The 20,048-nt window shown below is 57.2% G+C and overlaps 1 protein-coding gene across 1 annotated transcript; it reads right to left on the bottom strand.

The window, feature by feature from the left end:
• Window positions 1-342: 342 nt before the first annotated feature.
• On the bottom strand, window positions 343-18,331 carry ROBO3 (roundabout guidance receptor 3). Its single transcript, XM_065937055.1, has 28 exons — window positions 18,172-18,331; window positions 14,896-15,222; window positions 14,447-14,604; window positions 13,661-13,781; window positions 13,424-13,562; window positions 12,990-13,117; window positions 12,471-12,595; window positions 10,643-10,814; window positions 10,136-10,341; window positions 9,517-9,598; window positions 9,048-9,213; window positions 8,684-8,850; window positions 7,705-7,826; window positions 7,299-7,524; window positions 6,953-7,074; window positions 6,542-6,713; window positions 6,248-6,433; window positions 4,369-4,392; window positions 4,235-4,277; window positions 3,883-4,022; window positions 3,144-3,338; window positions 2,840-2,978; window positions 2,456-2,668; window positions 1,919-2,067; window positions 1,680-1,790; window positions 1,332-1,499; window positions 674-858; window positions 343-354 (listed from the first exon to the last, which is right to left on the bottom strand). Exons 1-28 carry the CDS (start codon window positions 18,329-18,331, stop codon window positions 343-345), a joined length of 4,158 nt encoding a protein of 1,385 aa, XP_065793127.1.
• Between the last annotated feature and the right edge of the window lie 1,717 nt (window positions 18,332-20,048).

Below are 20,048 nucleotides of genomic sequence, written 5' to 3'. Positions count from 1 at the left end.
CACCTAGTGCTTTCGACTGAAGAAATTCAGAGAATACACACCCGCTCGCAGCCCCCTTCCTCCCTACGTCCTGCTCAAAACCCGACAAACAGGGCTCAGGGCTCTGATCCGTTCTCTTTATTGTGTTTTTTTATGAAGGGTCTCAGATGGCAAGGAAAGATCTGGCTCTCTGGCTTCTAAGCCAATTCCTCAGGGAGCCCCAGGCATCATGGCGAGAAGGAGGAGACCCCCTCCTCGCTCCTCTCTGCTCAGCCCTCATTCACCAGGGGGAGGGGCTCACATGCAGATTCCTGGCCCAGGGACAAGCCTTTCCCCGTGGAACTTCTGGCTTATCGTCAAAGGTCATCTTGGTTCCTAGAGAGAGAGAGAGAGAGAGAGAGAGGCTGGCTTGTAAGGCTGTGGCCCAGGGCTAACAGGCGCCAGTGGGGATGTGCCTCTTCTCTGGTCAGCTCCTCTCCTGATCCTGCTCCCCTGTGGAGCCCAGGCCCCTCTGTTAGGTCATCTGTGTCCATCCTTTGTCACCTCTGCTCCGGGCTCCTTACTCACAGGGTCCCTTCCTTTTGACACTCCCCCACCCCACCCCAAGCCCTTGATACCTTCCTATTTGTAATCGTCCCTTGGCCCAACCTCCCTAGCCCCCCACTCTCATTTTTTGGCCAGCCCCGGCCCCCACCTCTCCACGCTTCTGTTCGGGCCTTTGGCTCTGACTCCGGCTCCGACTCCGGCTCCGGCCGGGGCCCCGGGATCCCCGAGAGCTGCCGGAGCCTCTGGAGGAGTTGCTGCCCGCTGTGGAACAGGTGCTTGTGCCCTGGCCCCGGGACAGGAAGCTCGGTCGGCTGTAGGGGAGCCAGGCTTCTTCTGCAGCAGGAGACAGAAGGGCAGCTGGATCAGGCAGGGGGCCGAACAGGGCTGCCTCCCCCCGCCCCGTGCCGCCCTGACCGCCACCCCAGCTCTGGAAGGAGAGTGGAGGGCGGACCATCCTGGGAACTGAGACACAGCAGCAGCCGGCCCAGCCCGTGGCCCTGACGTAACACGCGCTCAGAAGTCTGCAGGGAGCCCCCCATGAAGAGAGGGCCTTGGGGAAGGAGGGACAGAGCGCCCAGCCCCCATTCTACACCTGGGCTCCAGTCCTGGGGAAGGATGTGATTTGGGAACTGGAAGGAAATTCTGCCCAGAGAAAGCTAGAGAGACAAGTGCCTTTGATGTTGATGCATGAACCCAGCTGGAGGTCAAGGGTGAGCTGGCTGGAAAAGGAGCTCACCCTTGGCACCCTCCAAACACTAGGCTGCCCTCCCAAAGCCCACCCTCTTTGTAGCCATGGCCCTCCTTACCATCTGGATGGGGGCGCCGCTGGCCCCCCAGGGGTGCGGCCTGCACCAGTCTCCTCTCCCCACTGTGCTCCCGCTCCCGTTCCAAGGAGGACATGCTGCCTGCTGCCCTCAGCCCCAAGGCCCAGCTTGCCTCTTCCTCTGGTGGCGGCAGGGGTGGCGGAGGCAGGTCTGGGGAGAGACCCGCTGTCAGCAGGGTCCCCTGCTTCTCCTGACCCCAGTCTTTCTCCCACTCCCACTCCCTGGCCCCGGGAGCCTGTGAAGGAACAGCCTGAGGTTTGGGTTCACTGGCTCCCTCCTCCAGCCTGTCCCCACTCCTGTCACCGTCTCCCAGGCTCACGGCCCCCTCACCTCCAGGACTGTGCTCCCGCCTGTAGGGAAGAGCCTTGGATTTCTTCCGGATTCGGGCACGGGGCCCGTGCAACGGAGGAGTCAGCTCTCCAGGCACTGGCCGGGCTCTCCCTGCGGCATCGGGAGACGGGACGGGTGGACAAGAGAGGGGGTCAGGAAAGGGGCTTGAGGGTGAAGGGGAAACAAGCTTTCGGGAAGATGGGGAGGTGTGGGGCAAGCTGAGGGGTCTGCAGACTCACCGGGGGCACTGCCGGCTGTAGCAGGGATGGGGCTGGGGCTGTGATAGGGGCCGGAGGGGACAGCACCCAGGCCGGCGGGCCTCCCTTCGTGGCTACTCAGGGTGGGCTGGGAGACACTGAGAGGGGAGCTTGGCCCGAGGGGCACCCTCCTGCAATGACACGAGACTGCATTTGTTTGCTCATCAAACACTAAGTGCCTACTCTGTAGCAGGCACTGGGCTAATCAGTCAGCCTAATACTCAGATGAATAAGACACAGCATGCCCCCAAGGCTCCCACCCCAGTGCAGTATGAGGAAAGCCATCTCTGAAATGCCCCAGGAAGCTTGCCGGGTCACTCTGATGGAGAAAGTCTGAAGGGAGTGAGAGACTTTGTCTGTTTCCACATTTCTCCCCACGTCACACTTCCACCCCGATATGGTCATGAGACCTCCGGACCCCAGATTCATCCATCCATCCATGTGTTCATCCATCCATCCACGCACTGAGTAAATACGTACAGAGGGCTGTAACATGCAAGGTACTATATACCTCCCTACCTGGGCATCTGGTGGAGATGGGGAAGGTCAGTGGGGGGCTGGGGAGGGTCAGGAGGTGAAGGGGTGAGAGTGGCCGTGGACTGCTGCCCATAGGAAGGTGTGGGCGAAGGGGTTTCTCCTCGGGACGCAGGGATCAAGCATCCCCCACCGGAGCTGGGCTCTGCCGCATGGCTCCTCTCAGGCATCGGTGGGCACCACACCTCTGCGTCTGAGCTGGGGGCAAAGAGGCAGGAGGGTAAGGATGACTGAATAGCTTCATTCCCTCCCTTTGACCTCCCGTTGCCCCTTCCCTTCTTCTCCCAGCATCTTCTCCCTCCTTGCCCCGGCAGGAGGCCTGGGCTGGGCCCTTGTGTACAGGCATCTGCAGGCAGCGAGCATCCTTACCTGCCCTCCAGCTCCTCCTCAGGCCCCTCTAGGCAGCTCAGTTCACAGGAGGGTGGCGGGGGAGGCAGGGCTTCTGGCCAGTTGAGAGAGGGCATCTGTACAGGCTTTCCCAGAAGCTTCACTTTGCCTCCCCTGGCTCCTGAGAACAGGATGGGGGCGCAAAAGACACAGGCAGGAAAGAGGCAGAGGTGAGACACATCAGAAGGAAGTGCTGCGCTAGGTCCCAGAGGGGAAGGGTGGGGGATGCTCTTGGGGAGGTGCTGCTCACAGCTCAAAAGGGGGGTGCTGGGAACTGGAGTCATACCACTGTCCCCCTGGCTCCATTCTGGGGGAGCATACGGGCTCCAGGTGCCTGGATCCCCTGAGGGATGTGGGGGGAACCCCCCATGGAAGGTCTGCAGCTCCTCTCCGGCCGGGTCAATGGTGCTGTAGACAGGACCCTCAGCAGAGGCGGCTGTGCCCCGGGCCGTCTGAGCCAGGTAAAGGGAGATCCCTGCTTCTGAGCGGGAGAGAGCGGGAGGCCCAGGGGAGCAAACGGGGCAGAGACAGGAAAATACAGGATGACAGGAGAATGGAGGGCGAAAGGAGATCCCATTTCTTCCCCCCACCCCAAGCTGGGGGTAAAGTTTGTGTGTGTATTAGTTGCTCAGCTATGTCCAAATACTTGGGACTCCATGGACTGTAGGCCACCAGGCTTCTCTGTCCATGAAAGTCTCCAGGCAAGAATACTGGAGTGGAGAACTATTCCCTTCTCCAGGGGATCTTCCCGACCTAGGGATCGAGCCCAGGTCTCCCGCATTGCAGGTAGATTCTTTACCATTTGAGCCACCAGGGAAGCTGGTGATCTTCCCCAACCCTAAGCCAGGGTAAAGGTTAAGCACGAGAGAGTCTCCCGCAACTCCCAAGAGCCTCCCAAGGACAGAGCAGCCTCAGCAAGACAGGGACGCCCTGGCCCCCTTCAGTTTACCCCAGCAGTGGAGAGGAGAGGGGATGTGGGGCCTCCTGCTGCTGCACCCTCCCCGGAGAGAATCAGCCCTCCTCACCATTGTAGTATCTGTCATCTGGGTCAGGGTTGCTTGGGCAGCAGCTTCCCCTGGGGTCCTGGGCTGAGGGGCTCCGAGATGAGTGAGGCCACGAGTCTGCCAGCCACGGGTAGGGAGCAGGGCCAAGGCCCATTGGTGGCCTGAGGGACAGCAGGTGAAACCTGGGGTCAGAGAGCCTGCAGAGGCCAGCAAAGTAAGGAAGGCAGGGGTAACGGGAGATGAGGACCGAAATGGGGGGTGTGGGGTGGGAGGAGGGAGAAGCTCAGCCCCAGGAGGCAGACAGGTATGGGGACAGAGGGACTGGTCTCTTGGGGGAGGGGATCATCCTTGGGAGCTGAGCTGAGAGAATTACCTGGAACTGGCTGCCGACAGGCCCTCTGAATGTGGGAACGACACTGGGGAAGATGAGGGGGAGGCTGTGAGAAGCGCCCCTACCTGGGATCTGAACCCCACTCCCCACCCCGGAGGCAGAGCTAGATGTCTTACCTGCAGGTGTGTAGGCAAAGGAGGCTTCCGAAAAGGAACCCATGGGAGAAAGAAGAGGGGTAATGGGAAGAAAAGTCAGAAATATCCACATTCCTGTCCACTCCTTGTCTCTGGTCCTAATTACGCCACTCGGGCGGTACCCTGGACCAAGTTCATTGGGATTCCTAGGGCTTTGACTCAGGCATCAGTATTTTTCTAAAGCTCCCCAAGTGATTCCTGCATGTAGCCAAGACAGAACCTTTTGATCTAAGAGACCTCAGATCTTTCCAGACAGGGCCCGTCCCAGGAAGAAGGAGAACTCAAGTCTCCTCCTTTCAGTGGGCCCTCCTCCCTTCCATCCAGACTGGCTTGACAATTTACCACCTGGGATCCCGGCCACACTCCCTCTTCCAGCCCCCAGGCTCCAGGAAGTGAGTTTCCCTCCCTCCACCAGACTTGCTCCTTCTCTACTGAAAGTGTTAGTCACTCAGTCGTGTCCGACTCTTTATGACCCCATGGACTGTAGCCCGCCAGGCTCTTCTGTCCAAGGGATTCTCCAGGCAAGAATACTGGAGTGGGTGACCATGTCCTCCTCCAAGGCATCTTCCCAACCCAGGGATCGAACTCGCGTCTCTTACATTTCCTGCATTGGCAGGCAGGTTCTTTACCACTAGCGTCACCTGGGAAGCCCACTTCTCTACTGGGGCTGACTGCAGAGTTTGTTCCTCCACGTACACCAGGAATCTAAAGGACAGAATCTCACCTCTGCAGGCTCCGCCCCCTCTGGACTCCGCCCCTCTGGACTCCGCCCTTTCCCCCCCCTCCCGGCAGTCCCGACCGCTGGCGATTACATCGTGGGCACCCTACTCTGTCCAAGGGGCTGAACTCAAGTGAGACCCCTCCCGTGACCTCTCCCCCACCCTCCACCCCCACCAGCAGCTGAGTCCCTCCTGAAGTACAAGCTGGAATCAAGATTGCCGAGAGAAAAATCAATAACCTGAGATATGCAGATGATACCACCCTTATGGCAGAAAGCGAAGAACTAAAGAGCCTCTTGATGAAAGTGAAACATGAGAGTGGAAAAGTTGGCTTAAAGCTCAACATTCAGAAAACTAAGATCATGGCAGCCGGTCCCATCACTTCATGGCAAATAGATGGGGAAACAGTGGAAACAGTGACAGACTTTATTTTTTTGGACTCCAAAATCAATGCAGATGGTGATTGCAGCCATGAAATCAAAAGACGCTTGCTACTTGAAAGAAAAGCTATGACCAACCAAGACAGCATATTAAAAAGCAGAAACTTGACTTTACCAACAAAGGTTCATCTAGTCAAAGCTATGGTTTTTCCGGTAGTCATGTATGGATGTGAGAGTTGGACTACAAAGAAAGCTGAGCACCAAAGAACCAATGCTTTTGAACTCTGGTGTTGGAGAAGACTCTTGAGAGCTTCTTGGACTGCAAGGAGATCAAACCAGTCCATCCTAAAGGAAATCAGTCCTGAATGTTCACTGGAAGGATTGATGGTGAAGCTGAAGCTCCAATACTTTGACCACCTGATGAGAAGACCTGACTCATTTGAAAAGACCCTGATGCGGGGAAAGCTTGAAGGCAGGAAGAGAAGGGGAGGATAGAGGATAAGATGGTTGGATGGCATCACCGACTCGATGGACATGAGTTTGAGCAAGCTCGGGGAGTTGGTGATGGCCAGGGAAGCCTGGCGTGCTGCAGTCCATGGGGTCTCAGAGAGTCGGACACAACTGAGCGACTGAGCTGAACTGAACTCTTTCTCTCTTTCCATCCTCCGCGCCTCCCTCCCTGGGGGAGCGAGATCTCAAGGTTCCGCTCACCCCTCCTTCGAGCCTCCCAGCCGCCCGGGTACCCCCGGGCCGGGCTCTCACCGGTGTAGTGACTGAGCTCCTTGCGCTGCCTCCGGCGCCGGTAGAGGGCGGCGCAGAGCCCGAGGAGCAGCGCCCCGCAGGCGGCGCCGCTGCCCGCGAGGAAGGCGGGCTCCCGCAGCACCCTCGCCAGCCGCTCCCCCAGCCCCGGACCCGCCTCGAGCCCAGGCTCCAGCTCCGGCGGGGACGCTGCGGGGGTCAGAGAGGTGAGGGGAGTAGAGGCACCCCTACCCCAGGACACCCCTCACCCCACTCCCCGAAACCCCGGCTCCTCCCTCCCACCCGCTCCGGACTCACGCAGCTGCACCGACACCGGGGCGCTGGCCACGCCCACGCCCGCGCTGGTGGCCGCCGCGACCTGGGTCCGGTAGACGAGACCGGGCAGCAGTCCCCGCAGTACCGCCGAGCGCGCCCAGCCCGCCGCGGACCGGTTGAGATGAAAGCGGCTCTCATTGCCCAGGCACCAGATCTGGGGAGGCCGAGACCCGGGCTTAGAGAGTCAGAGTGGATCTCTACATGGTGGGAATGACGCCTCAGCCAGGCGTAATTCACTCGGAGAGAGCACTCTGAAACCTCTCTCCTCTCCCCGGACCTCACCTCCAGTCCCAAAGCCAGTCCTAGGATCCCTCCTCCCTGATCCTAACCCCGAGGTCCTCCCTCTCCCTCCCCCGCCAGCCGGCCCACCCAGGCCCTTCTCAACCCCTGCACCTGGTATTCCTCGATGACCCCATTTTGCTGCGAGGGGAGCGGAGGTTCCCAGGACACAGTGATACTGCTGTTGCCTTCACCCCCCAAGGCCACGGCCACTCCCTGGGGGGGACCACTGGGGGCTGGGCCAGGGTGGAGCATGGTGAGAAGGACACAGACAGTCATTGCAAGCTGCCCCTCCAGCCCCAGCCTTGCTCATCCTCCCAGGTCTAACCTCTTAGGGAACTGAGAGGCGTGTCTCCTCCCCCCACCCCCCACCCCTTGCCCTCCCCAGGCAAACCTTCCTCCTCCCCTCTCTCTCTCTTCCCTCCTGTCCAGCCATCAGCGCTGTGCCCCACTCCCTTACCCTCCTCAGGAATGCTCCTGGTCACCAAGGGGCTTTCAACCCCCAGCTCCTCCTGGCCTTGAGCTTGCACCTTGATCTGGACTTGGGTCCCTGGGGGGAGTCCCCTTAGCACAGTACTTTGCTGACTTGGGGATGGTAGGTCCAGCACCGACCAGCTTCCCCCATCAGGACCTGCTACCCTCCAAGACACCCGGAAACCTTGCACCAGCTGGACTGGGCCGTCTACCTACGGGAGACAGGACAGAGGATGCCAGAGGAGGGGCTGGAGGCAACAAGTCCTCCTGTCCCAGCCCGTCCTCCGCTCACCTGTCTTCCCCAGCCACGCACCTCGCACACTCCCATACACGTTCTCCTGTGTCCCCCATCATCATGCCTGCCCTTACGCTCATCCCTGGGCCACACTCACGGTCCAGGACACCTGCAGAGTCCGGGGCCCAAGGATCACGGGCTCCTCCAGACGCACAGCCACTTCGGCCAGTCCCTGCTGGCCTCTCCACGGGTCCTCCACTGGCCTGGATGGACTGCTGTCTGTTGACCAAACAGCCCACTCAGCAAGGGCCTCTGGGATGGGGAGTCAGGACTAAGGGCATGTGTATGTCCCACCCCTGCCCTGCCCCACAAACCACTACTTAATACTTTGGAGCCCATCCCAGGGTCAGGAGAGGGCTGGTCAGGGCAAGGGTTTCCAGAGGTGGGCCAGGGTATGCAGCTTTCTGCATATATTTGTTGTGTTACCAGTTGCTAACTTGTGTCCAACTCTTTGAGACCCCACAGACTGCAGCAGGCCAGGCTTCCTTGTCCTTCACTATCTCCCAGAGTTAGTGCTCAGATTCATGTCCACTCTGTTGGTGATGCTATCTAACCATCTCATCCTCTGCCACCCTCTTCTCCTTTTGCCTTCAATCTTTCCCAGCATCAGGGTCTTTTCCAATGAGTCGGTTCTTTGCAGATTTATGTGGTTTTTCTTTTTTTCTTTGCCTTAATGCATGGCATGCAGAATATTGGTTCCCTGAACAGGGGTTGAACCTGTGCTCCCTGCAGTGGAAGGAAGCATGGAGTCCTAACCACTGGGCCGCCTGGGGATTCCCTATATGCATCTTTAAAGGCCTTGTTCCTCATCTCTTACATGAAGATGCCCCTCCAAGTTTCCTTCTAGTCCTGTTAGCTATAAGTAAAGGATCAGAAGGGAGCAGTTACCAAGATGACTGAATCAATCTCTCTCCTCTTCTCTTGTCCCCTCAGTGAAAGGGAAGCATGACTTCCTATTCCAGGCCCAGCCACCAGGACAGAAGCTGGAACCAGGTAGGTGCCATGACTTGTGGGCAGAGGATGCTCTGCGGCATTGCATGCCATACCTGTGATCCAGAGATCCGGGCCTTACTCACCCTGGGTGCGGACAGGCTCAGAGACGGGGCTGGGCTCACTGAGGCCCCAGGCTCCCACAGCTCGCACCAGGAAGAGGTAGGTGGTACTGGGCTGCAGACCGCTGACCGTGTGTGTCTCTAGCTGCACGCCATCCGCCACGGTCCGCCACGTGTTACCAGCGGCTTGGCTACAAGAATGAGGCGACAGGGCTGTGCCAGCCCAAGCTGTCTATTCCCTCTCATCCCTCTCTGTCGCCCCCCTCTAACTGTTCCTGAGCTAGGGAGATAGAACTGGTAAACCTCTTCCCACCACAGCCAAGACTTTGAGGACGCAGGAGTGCCTCTGGGTAGTTTTCCAGGTTTGCATGGGAAACTTCCTCCGTACCTGAAGGCCTCTATCACATACGAGGTGACTGTGGCCCCAGCTTGTGGGTTGGGCTTCCAGGTCAGAGTAATGCTGTTCTTGGTGATCTCAGTGACCACAGGCTGCGAGGGAGGTCCCGGAGGCGTACTGGGTTCTGTAGGGGGGTCTGATGTTGCTCCCCAGTCTTCTGCAGTGAGGAGATAATCTTTGAGTAGAAGGATGGGGAAAAGATGGCCCCGATGTAATCATCCTCCTTCCCAGAGGAGCCTTGAGAATGGTGACGTAGGAGCGGGGGACAGAGTGAACTGACCCTGCTCATATCTGCTCCCACGGGTACCACTTCTGTCCTCTTCCCCACCCCCACAGCCACAGCCATGGCCTTTGGAAGATAAAACCAGTTCTGGGGTTTGGTGGGGAGGCATTGACCACCTTTGAGGGCAATTTGGAGAAGAGTGCTGGCAAAAACCAAGAGAACACAGGAAAAACTCACCCCGCCTCCTAAGCCAGCCACTCCAGGCGGCCTCCCCCGTGGAGCTCTTGGCCACACAGCTATAGAATCCCATGTGCCCCTCCTGCAGGAGAGGGTGGAGGAACTGGCACGCTGGGAGTGAGCAGGGCAAGGCGAAGGGTGGGGGTGGGTGTATAGGAGGATGGGGAGGATGCTGTCCCACCAGGGACCAGTGCCAAAATGGAAGACAATCTTTCCATGAATAGGAGGGTAGTTTGGGGATGATTCTCATAAGGAGCAGGCCACCTAGATCCCTCCCATGTGCGGTTCACAGGAGGGTTCACACTCCTGTAAGAATCTAATGCCAGCCACCGCTGATCTGATAGGAGGCAGAGCGCAGGCGGTTATGTGAACAATAAGGATCGGCTGTAAATACAGGTGAAGCTTCACTTGCTCACCTGCTGCTCACCTCCTGCTGTGGGGCCCGGTTCCTAAGAGGCCCAGACTAGTACCGGCCCATGGCCTGAAGATTGGGGACCCCTGCTCTAGGTGGTCTGAGAGCAGAGGAGCAGAGACGGAATTCAAGTCGCAGCAGGCACTAGAGTGGGGCACACAGAACACACGGCCGTTCTGTTACCTGGGCTCCAGGAGTGAGACTGACCTGCACACTGGCGATGTACAGGGTACCATTGGCCATTGCACTGAGTTGGACGTCATCCCCTTGCAGCCACTGCCCATCCTTCTTCCACTGGACACTAGGCTGGGGATTCCCGCTCACTCTGCATGGCAGCCACACGGAGGAGCCCAGTGCCAGCGTCTGGTTGGCTGGTCCCTGGAGGATGATGGGAGGCAGTCCTTCCAGGGAAGCTGAGAGAGGAAGAACTTGGGCGTCTCAGGGGAGGGTCCTGGGTTCAGGCAACCAGCCCCTTGTCCTCATCTCTACCCCTTCATTTCCCCTCCCCTGGATATTGGAGGGGCTTCCATAACCATGTGGTGTCTCTGCCTGGGATCAGCCATCCATTAGTGGCTTCTCTACCTGATTCCCAAACTTCACGGACATGTGCCAGGAACATGCCTCTCCCCGTGCAGACATATTACATAGAATTCAAGAAAAACAGACCTCTTTCAGCTATTATCTCCTTCCAGCCCTATCTCCATGGGCACGTACCTCCTTTTACCTCCAGCAGAGCCTTGGCCAGGATGCTGCCGGCCACACTGACAGCCTGGCAGACGTAGTAGCCTGCATCCCTGCTCTGCACTTCAGTGATGCTGAGCTGGCCTCGGGGAGAGACTGAGAAGCGCCCCGTGGGCTGAAGCGGCTGACTGGGGAAGAGCAGAGCCTGGGGACAGAGCAAGCAACAGAGCCCGGTGGCAGCTGCCAGGGAGAGCTCCGCATTCTCAGCAACCCCAGGATCCAGGGGATTCCTAAGGTTCTAGTTCATATCGCTGTCCCTAGCCAGTTTTGTGACCTAAGGCAAACTAGTTAAGCCTATTCACAACAGTAAGGGAGTTTCATTAGATGTTTTAGGGGTACACATCCCAGCTGTACTAGTTGGGGAAATCTGAGCAAGCTAGTTAACCTTCCTGAGACCCAATTTCCCCAAATTTGACTCTTAGAGGATAGTTTTAAGGGTTAAATCAAGTAATTACCTGAAACTCTTTCAATAGATTGAGAAATATTAAGTATGTTCTGCTTCTTCCCAGTTCTAACATTTTACCTTAGATGCACAGAAGGTAGGGAAGCAGGTTTGGGTTTCAGGAAAAATGACACCATGCTGATCCCTTACTGATACCTATTCCCACCCTCTATTACCATCAGCATTTTAAAAAATATTTATGTATGTGGCTGCACTGGGTCTTAGTTGCACCGGGTCTTTGTTGCAGCATGTGGGATCTTTAGTTGGGGCATGCGAACTCAGTGGAGGCATATGGGATCTAGTTCCCTGACCAGGCATCAAACCCAGACCCCCCAGCATTAGGAGCGCAGAATCTTAGCCACTGAACCACCTGGGAGGTCCCTATTATCAGCATTTTTATTCACTTAAGAATATAATTAAAATTGTAGCAGTTTGCAGTGCTAGAAAAGATATTGAAAAATTGGGGCTGTGGATATGCAGTGAGGTGGTGGTGACCTGGTTTCCTAGTGGGGAGGGTTTAAAGAGACTTAAATTTTGTTTTATGGGCTTCCCTGGTAGCTCAGCTGGTAAAGAATCAGCCTGCAATGCGGGAGACCCCGGGTCGATTTTGTTTTATGCTGAGTTCCATACCAAAGCCGCTCAGGGTAGAACATGACAGGCTCATCTCAGAATTCTGAGATATGTCTGTGGTTAAAGCGGGGTGACTGTGAGCTCCCCCTGCTGGAAGTCTTTCGTAAGTAGGTGAGCCTGTCACGTTCTACCGTGGGCAGCTTTGGTATGAAACTCCCTTTCTAGAGCAGAATGTTAAAGTCCAGGCCCAGGCGTGGGGAGGAGGAAGGACCTAATTGGATCAGCTACATCCTCAGCATATGCGTGTGTGTTAAGTTGCTCAGTCGTGTCTGACTCTTTGCGACCCCATGGACTGTAGCCCGCCAGGGTCCTCTGTCCATGGGGATTCTCCAGGCAAGAATACTGGAATGGGTAGCCACTCCCTTCTCCAGGGGAATCTTCCCAACCCAGGGATCGAACCAAAGTCTCTTATATCTCCTGCACTGGCAGGCGGGTTCTTTACCACAAGTGCCACCCAGAAAGCCCACATCCTCTGGATAGCCTTGTCCAAAACAGAAAGATTCTCCAAGGAATTCCCATATAGGACTGTTCCCTGCCACCTAACTATATTCTCCTTTGTTCCAGGCCTTTTATATTCATTTTCTTATTTAATCCTCCCAAATAACCTGCACGGGTTTCTGGGAGGAAGGGTAAGACCGAAGCCCAGAGAGAAGTTTGCAGAATGTGAGAGGAGGGAGGCTGAGACCCAGAGGAGGAGCTGCGGACAGGCCCTGGGAGCTGGCCACCTACTTGACTTCCCTCCTTCTGCCAGAAGATGGCAGGCGGCGGGTTTCCTTTGGTCTCACACTGGAAAGCCACGCTGTCTCCAGGAGCCACCACCTGGTCCTGGGGTTGGGTCACCAGCTGGGGTGGGACTGGGAAAGGGAGGGAGATAAAGGAACAGGGAGTCAGGGGCACTAAGAAGGGAGGCGGAAGGAACAGGAGAGAGAAGCCTGAGCTTCACTTAGGCAGGAGCAGATGTCTGTCTCCTGCTCAAGCCTGTTTAGCTTTCTCCTCCTTCCTCTCCTCCTAGAAGTTTCATGGTGTGTGTGCTTAGTCATGTCCAACTCTTGGCAACCCCCAGGGGCTGTAGCCCGCAAGGTTCCTCAGTCCACGGGAATTCTCCAGGCAAGAACACTGGAGTCTCTGGGGACCCACGAATATCTCCTGCTCTGTCCTGTCTCCGAATTCTCCACCTCCACCCATCCTCCATCTGCCCCTGTCCCATGCCTGCCAAGGCCAGTCAGGATGGTGGTGGGGGGGGCTCACCGTGAACGATGAGGGAGCCGGACGCTTCAGCGCGGCCCACGCTGTTCTCCGCCACACAGGTGTATGTCCCCTGGTCTTCAGCGCTCACACGCCCGATCCGAAGGCTGTGGTCGTTCTGGATCTCGTACCTGCTCCCCTCCCCACCCCCAGGCTGGGTTGGCCACAACTACAGACCCCTTCTCACATCCCCCAGGATGGACACCAGAATCGGGGTACATAAGGACAAGGTAGACCTCTGCAGGGACATTAACTGGTACTCATGGACCCGTGAATGGAGGTGGGGACTGGTTGGGGCAGGGCCACAGGCTCTGGGAACAGACCACATGGTCCAGTGAGAGGCATCTACCTTCGTTTTCTTTTTCCAGTTTTCTAGGGCTGGGTATGTTCTTGAGCTGATTGGGTCTCCTTACAGGCAGTAGGAGGGGGCTTCTCACCTGCCTGTGGGCAGTTCCCCATCCTCCTTGCGCCAGCGTAGACGAGGAGGGGGATCCCCTTGCACCTCACACGGGAAGTCCACGGGGGCACCAGCCAGGACCACCTGATTGACTGGTCTACGCAGGAAGGAGGGACGCTCTGTGGAGGGGTGGGGGGAGTGAAGAGTCCTCGGGTCTGCACAGCTACTAACTCCCCGGGCCGCCCACTCCCGTAACTCCCAACCTGCACAAGCCTACCCAGGACCATAAGTTTGGCTGCCCCACTCTCCCGTTCTCCTGCCATGTTGGAGGCCACGCACACATACATCCCTGCATCGCTCTTGAAAGTATGTGACATCATCAGCTTCCCTCCACGGATCTGCAGAGTAATCAGGGAGACTTTGGTCCTTTATAGCCATGAAAGCACACTTTTTATTTGATCCTCGAAGCAAGCCAATGAAGCAGACCAGTGAAGTCGACCCACTTATAGTAGCAGTAGTCACTCTTTGTGACCCCATGGAGCCTGCCAGGCTCCTCTGTCCATAGGATTCTCCAGGCAAGAATACTGGAGTGGTTGCCATGCAACCCACTGGAGGATCTCCAGGGGATCCTCCTGACTCAGGGATTGAACCCTCGTCTCCTGCACTGCAGGCAAATTCTTTACCATCTGAGCCACCAGGGAAGCCCTCTGAGGAATCCTTAAGTGATTTGCCCAACGTAGAGCTCAGGTGTATCTTTGCTCCCGTAGCCCAGACCACCTCCCACCATCCATGGGGCATCATACCCCCACCTTCTTACACCAATTCCATCCTACCCATGCTGACTTTCAGCCTCTCGTCAGCTAATGCCCCAATTTAAAATCTCTTACTGCTTCCAGGACATTTCCCCCCGCCCCCGTCCCCAACCCTTTCCAAGACCTTTAGATTCAGACCTTCCTCCTTTGACACTTGTCCCAGACCTCTAGCCTAGAGGCCTGACCTTCAGGATGTTCCCGGTCAGGACCTGGCTCCCAGTGAGATCCCCAGCCCCGGTCTCACCCCTCACCGTGATCCTCCCCTCCTCCTCCTTGAGTCTAACACCATCCTTCTTCCAGGACACCGAAGGCTCTGGGTGGCCGCGGGGGGGCACGCATTCCATTACAGCTGGCTCCCCCACTGCCACCACCGCGTTCCCAGGAGACTGCCGGAAATCATCTCGGAGGACTGGAGAGAGGAGGAAAGAGAGAAAGCCAGAATGAATGACCAGAGGAATAACTAGGGTGTGGGCTGACATAACTGGGTGAGGACGCAGGAAAGTGTTTGGGTGAAGAGCTGGATCACCACCGCAGGCCGGAACTCTTCGCCGGCTGCGACAAGACCAGGCCCGCTTCCTCCTCTGGCCAAGGAGGTTTAAGGGAGGCTGCTGATGGGGTGAGGTTGGGACTGGCTTCGGATGGGATTACCCGCTACCCTCCCACCTCCCCGAAGCTCTGGCAGCGACCAGCAGACTCCTACCTGCCACTTCTAGAGAGGCGTTTCTACTAGCCGCTGCCCCCAGGTAGTTGCGCGCCACGCAAGTGTAGACACCCTCGTCTGGCCGCGCGCGGCGCCCGTGCACGATGCGCGGGAAGAAGAGGGCGCCGCTGGGTAGCAACAGGCGGTGGGCGCGCGGGTCTTCGCGCGCCGTGGCCACGCGCGCCCCATTCTTGTACCACTCGATGTTGGGCCGGGGCCGGCCCTCCGCGCGGCAGGGCAGCGTGGCCGGCTCGCCTCGGGAGACTAGCAGGTCTGGCGGCTGCTCCACGATGCGCGGCATTGCGTCCTCCGGTTCGATCCTTGACCCTGAGATGGGGTGGATGGCGCAGAGCACTCAGACCCGGAGATCAGGGGAGAGCCCGAGCCTCCAGAGAGAAAAAGAACCCATCCGCCCACCCTCTCTCTGGATAAGGTCAAGTTTCTCCTTCTAGGCATCTTCCCCGCATGTTCTTAGGCAGGAAAGGAGATGCCTGCGAACAGGGATAAGTAGAGGACGCAAGCTCCTAGAAAGGCTGAAGACCCCGGCCTCCTTTCATGCCAAGTTCAAGTGCAAAGTGACTGGATCACGGCTTGGCAAGTAGACCACGACTCTAGTCGACTGGTTTTCAGTCCCCCAGCAGAGCTGGTTCACGGATCATCCCCGATCTGTGAAGAGCTGACACTTGGTTGTCCACCGAAATGGAGAGACTGAGGCCCTGTCTGGGGATCTCCTTAGGAAAGGGAAGAAGAAGGGAAGAAGACTGTGGCCTGGAACTGGAAGCGGCCCTTAACCTGGATTCTGTAACTGGGCACAGTGCCCTTCTCACAGACACCCCCTGATAACCACATTTCCTGGTCTTTTTAAGTCACAAGAATTGAACGCAAATGAGGATGGAAAAGTGAGTAACGCTCCTTTTCTGAGAAGGCATAGTTTTCAACAGATTATTCTACAGGTTGATGTAGCCAAGAGAGACTAAGAATCCTCTAATTTTTCTTGGTCATTCAGATTTGTTCACCCGCGTGTCTGCTCCTGCCTCTCACTTGGTCTACAGACTTCTGCTCGCTTTTCATCTTCAGTTTGGGACCCAGGATCCAGGAGCTGGTTGAGCTCAGACACGCCACCCCCAGCTTCGTCAAAAATGGATTTCTAACCCGTAGTGGCCAGTAGGCGTCGCTGCCGCCTCGCCTAACCTGGTGTCCTTAACTAACCAAGGACCACTCCACAGTTCGGTTCTCTGCCTTCCCGCCCATCCCCACCCTGGCCCTGTTCCAAAACCCACGGGGACCTCTTGCTTCCAGTCACTGATTGGTACTGAGTTTCATTTTCAGCGCCGGCTCTCAGAAGTTCTTGAGACAAAGCTGCAAGGTTTGCCCCCAGCCTGGTGCTCTCCTGGGGAAAATGTATTTAACTGGTTTGGGACAGGAAGATCAGTTTCCCTCCCACTTAGGGAAGGAAGAAATTTTTCTTGATTTCCTCCATCCTGGATGGAAATCTCTGTTTCTCACTTGTCTCTTCTCCTCTATCCCATTCCGGTCCCCATTCAGGCAGACCAGACCCTCGGTGGGCAGCCCTGTAGTGGTTAATGCTCAAGAAATGTTATGGAGCTGACCAGGGTTGGAATCTCAGATGCCAACACTTCCTAGCTGTAAGAACTAGGGCAAATTATGAACTTCTCTGGGTCGAAGTTTCATTACCTGTATGTGGGAGTTGTGATGGATTGTCATAAGACCATGGTGTATGTAAAGAACTTGGGAGAAGGTGCCATGAATATGGCTAATCTGCCCTTAGTTAAGGGCTCTTTCTCCCTGGCCCGCCTTACCTTACCTTGATCTCTACAGTTTCCACCCGAATCAGACTTTTTCAGGCTCCAATATTCCCTTTCCGCCCTTCACATATCCTCAGGTGTAATGGGAATTGGTTATTGTCAAACTTTACACTGCTTTTGTGACTACTGGGATATTATTCATCCTTTCTGAGTTTGCTTCCTCAGCCGCAAAATGTGACCATCAACGCACCTCCTTACATTTTCGAGTTTAAAGGAGGCGATGTGTGGCGACAACACTCTATAAGAGCGCTGGGGGAGCAGAGAGGTTTCCAAAGTGTCTGTGGGGAGCGTGCTGTGCTTCCCCTTAGGAACCTAGGAGGGTCAAGAGACTGGGAAATCCCAGATCGTTCCCCAATTTCTTCCTCCGTGCTCCCTGCATACATACCACGCCCTTCTCATCGGCTCTTTCCCCTTAATTCCTGTAGACACAGCTGCGGGCGCCCTTTCTCTGGAATTTCTTCCCTGTCATTCCCGGTCTCAGGAGATGCTTCGCAGCAGCTAATGAATAGCTAATGGCCATGCTAATGGGGCTCTGGGGCTCCTCCCCCAGCACCTGGAGCACCCCGCTCACAAACACACTCTTGGCCCGGTCTTCTTTCTGGCCACCTTGCAGTCCCCAGCACGGTGCTGATAGACTGGGGTGGGTAGAGGCAGAGGGATGGAGGCTGTGACCTCCAAAGAGGGATCAACCGCAAAGGTGTTCAGGGAAGCGCGAGTTTCCGATGTGGCCGGCAGGGGCGCCATCCGGCTCTCTCCAAACCCCCGGCGGTCCCCTCTCGCCGCCGCCCCGCCGCGCTCCGGGATAGCGCGCTGTCTCAGTCATTTATTAATCACCGTAATTAGAGGTAATGACCTCCCCGCCGGCGCTGCCCGCCTGCCGCAGCTCTGCCGGGGTGGGCCTGCAGTGAGTTCTACCTCTGAGGGGCAAACTTGTAAGTTTCCCTGAAACGGTCGCCGCCGCTGTCGTCTTCTGTAGCAAACACATTAAACATTTTGGCGTCATCACCCTCGTCCTAAGTGAGTTCTTGGAAAACTTAGGCTCCCGAAGGGAAACCTGCGGCCTGGGTGGGTCATCGAGTGGCCCGGCTTGGCCCAGGCCCTCGGGTGACCGCGCCCCCTCCTCTACCCTCGGCGCAGTGGGTCCGGGCCTCCCGTGCTCCGGTTCTTCTCACCTGGGGTGGCCGTGGGCGTCGGTTGGGGAGGCGAGAAGTGGTGGACTCCGTGGCCATCTCCTCCCAAACCCTCGACCTCCCGACGATATTATCACTAAGATGTGTTAAGCCCCAAACTACCCATTGGTCCCCACCACCCGGGAGGCGCTGGGAAGCGCTGGAGAGCGCCGCTTGGTCCCGGACCTCAAGGCAGGAGCGCTTTGGACTTCCCCGTCCGCGCCTCCCTCGCACCTTACCCCCATCCCTGGATCTGAAGTCCCCGTGGGGCAGGGTCTTACCGTTGAGAGAAGGATCTCCGGGGGGCAGCAGGCTGTGGTTGAGCGCCGCCACTGAGGAGTTGAAGCCGAAGAGCAGGTCACTGGAGTTGGAGATGTCCCCGCCCAAGGAGTCCGCGAACAAGTTCATCTGCAGCAGCGTTTTGAGCAGGTAGCGCAGCATGGCGCGACCAGGTGGGGACCGGGGCTGGGGGCTCGGGGCCCAGCCCCTGGGTCTAAGACCCGCGGGCCGGGAGCCGTAAGCCCCTCCACAGCCTCTACGCGCTGCCCCAGCCACGGTGCCGCTCTCCTGCCGGCGCGCCTGGGTACCGTGCGTGCCTCCGCGCGCCCTTCCTCCTTCCTTCTCTCTCCACCCCCCAGAGCCGGGGTCCCCTGGGAGCCGGGCGGGCAGAAAGCAGGTGCCACGCCGATCACCGCGTAATTAAGGGATTAATCCGCCTCTCTCCGCCCTCCCACCCCCACCCCGACGGCCACTAGCAGGGCCAGAGACTACAGTCGCCTAGCGCGCGAGTTGGAGTCCCCGCCCCGCGGCCTGCGCCCGGCTCCAGGCGTCCCGCGTCGGTTCTGGGCACCGCAGGAGAGTTTCTCTCCTTTCTCAAAGCATCCAAGATGAGGGATGAGACTGTCGGAGTCTGCCCCTCTGCCTGACTTCAATGGAGGAGACCCTTCTCTCAGTTCCCAGCTCTTAGGAAACTGAGGCAGCCCTAGATCGCTCCGCTAGCTCTCCAAGTCGTGACTGCCACTTCCTCCCAAGTCCCTGGGTTTTGCGGCGGGAGTGCGGGCGGCTGGGTGGTTTGGGGCGGGAGTTGGGGCTAGGTGGAGAGTAACTCCGCGGCGCGTCCACCGCTTTGCCCAGCAGTCGCTGCTTTGTAGTCGAGAGACCCCGAGATGAGTCGGTGCGTCTTGACCCCGGAATCCTTACCCCAGACCTCTTAACCTCGTGGTTCTTGCAGGATACTCCACCGGGATAAAACCCGAGGGGAAAGCCCAGGGAAACCCAGGAGCAGCTCACATCCATTTGCTTGCTTTTGCATTGCTCTGTTCTGACTTATTTTATGCTCTGACTTATTAAGTTGTTTTACTTTTTGGAGGAGACTGAAGGGGAACTAGGGCTAAGACAAAGATCAATATTGTGTTTGTAAAGGCAAGTGCAAGAGAAGAGATGGGGTTGATGGAGAACTCGCAGGAATCTGTTCAAACTTAATAACGATCCTCCTTGGTGGGAAGGGGGTCACAACAATCCCCCTCCCACACACACACACCCACTCCCAGTATGCTTCCGACTTTCCTGGAGTTCTTAATACCTGAAGACCTCCAAGTAATACCTACCTACCTACATACACAGACACAGTTTCCTAGGCTGTAGGTGGTCTTGGGATGTCAGGGGAAGAGAGACCAGAGGCATTCTATTAGTTAATATCTGAGCTAAGTCCCTGCAGATGGTGGGGTTCCAGTTCAGTCAGAGGGCTCTGTGATGAGATCAGCTTTGGGGTGGCTGCTTTCCAAGTGGGAGGAGGCAGGGGAACAGGTCAAGATCGTGAGGGGGGATGAGTGCCACACAGAGGTAGACTCCGGACGAAGGTAAATGGAGTTGAGTATTTCAAGCAGACAGCTCTCAAGTGAACCAGAGACTTGGTCAAGCGGTGAGAGCTTGTCCCAAAACACCTCCCTCAATCCTCAGGGCAAATGAATGAATGTTTGGGTGTCTTCCTATCGCGGCCCCCTCCCTCTCCCCCAGCTCTGCCCCAAGCTTGAGGTGCAGAGGTGGGGGATGGGGGAAGAGAAGACACCCCCACCCCCCGCCAATCGGAGGCTGCACCCTGGGAACTGTTCTTTCAGCACCCCATCTGCCCTTGCTGGACAACGGATCTGGGGCCCCC

This window comes from Muntiacus reevesi, chromosome 5 (assembly GCF_963930625.1).
Source record: "Muntiacus reevesi chromosome 5, mMunRee1.1, whole genome shotgun sequence".
Lineage (NCBI taxonomy): Eukaryota > Metazoa > Chordata > Mammalia > Artiodactyla > Cervidae > Muntiacus > Muntiacus reevesi.
The sequence above is the reverse complement of the archived record's forward strand: the minus strand, read 5'-3'. Positions and strand labels throughout refer to the sequence as shown.

Coding starts and splice junctions, on each gene's coding strand:
- ROBO3 (XM_065937055.1), bottom strand. CDS start 18,331: ATGCTGCGCTACCTGCTCAAAACGCTGCTGCAGATGAACTTGTTCGCG. Junction 13,782..14,446: donor AGGAGGAGGGGAGGATCACG/GTGAGGGGTGAG, acceptor ATTACTCTGCAG/ATCCGTGGAGGGAAGCTGAT. Junction 10,342..10,642: donor TCTGCTGGAGGTAAAAGGAG/GTACGTGCCCAT, acceptor TTCCTCTCTCAG/CTTCCCTGGAAGGACTGCCT.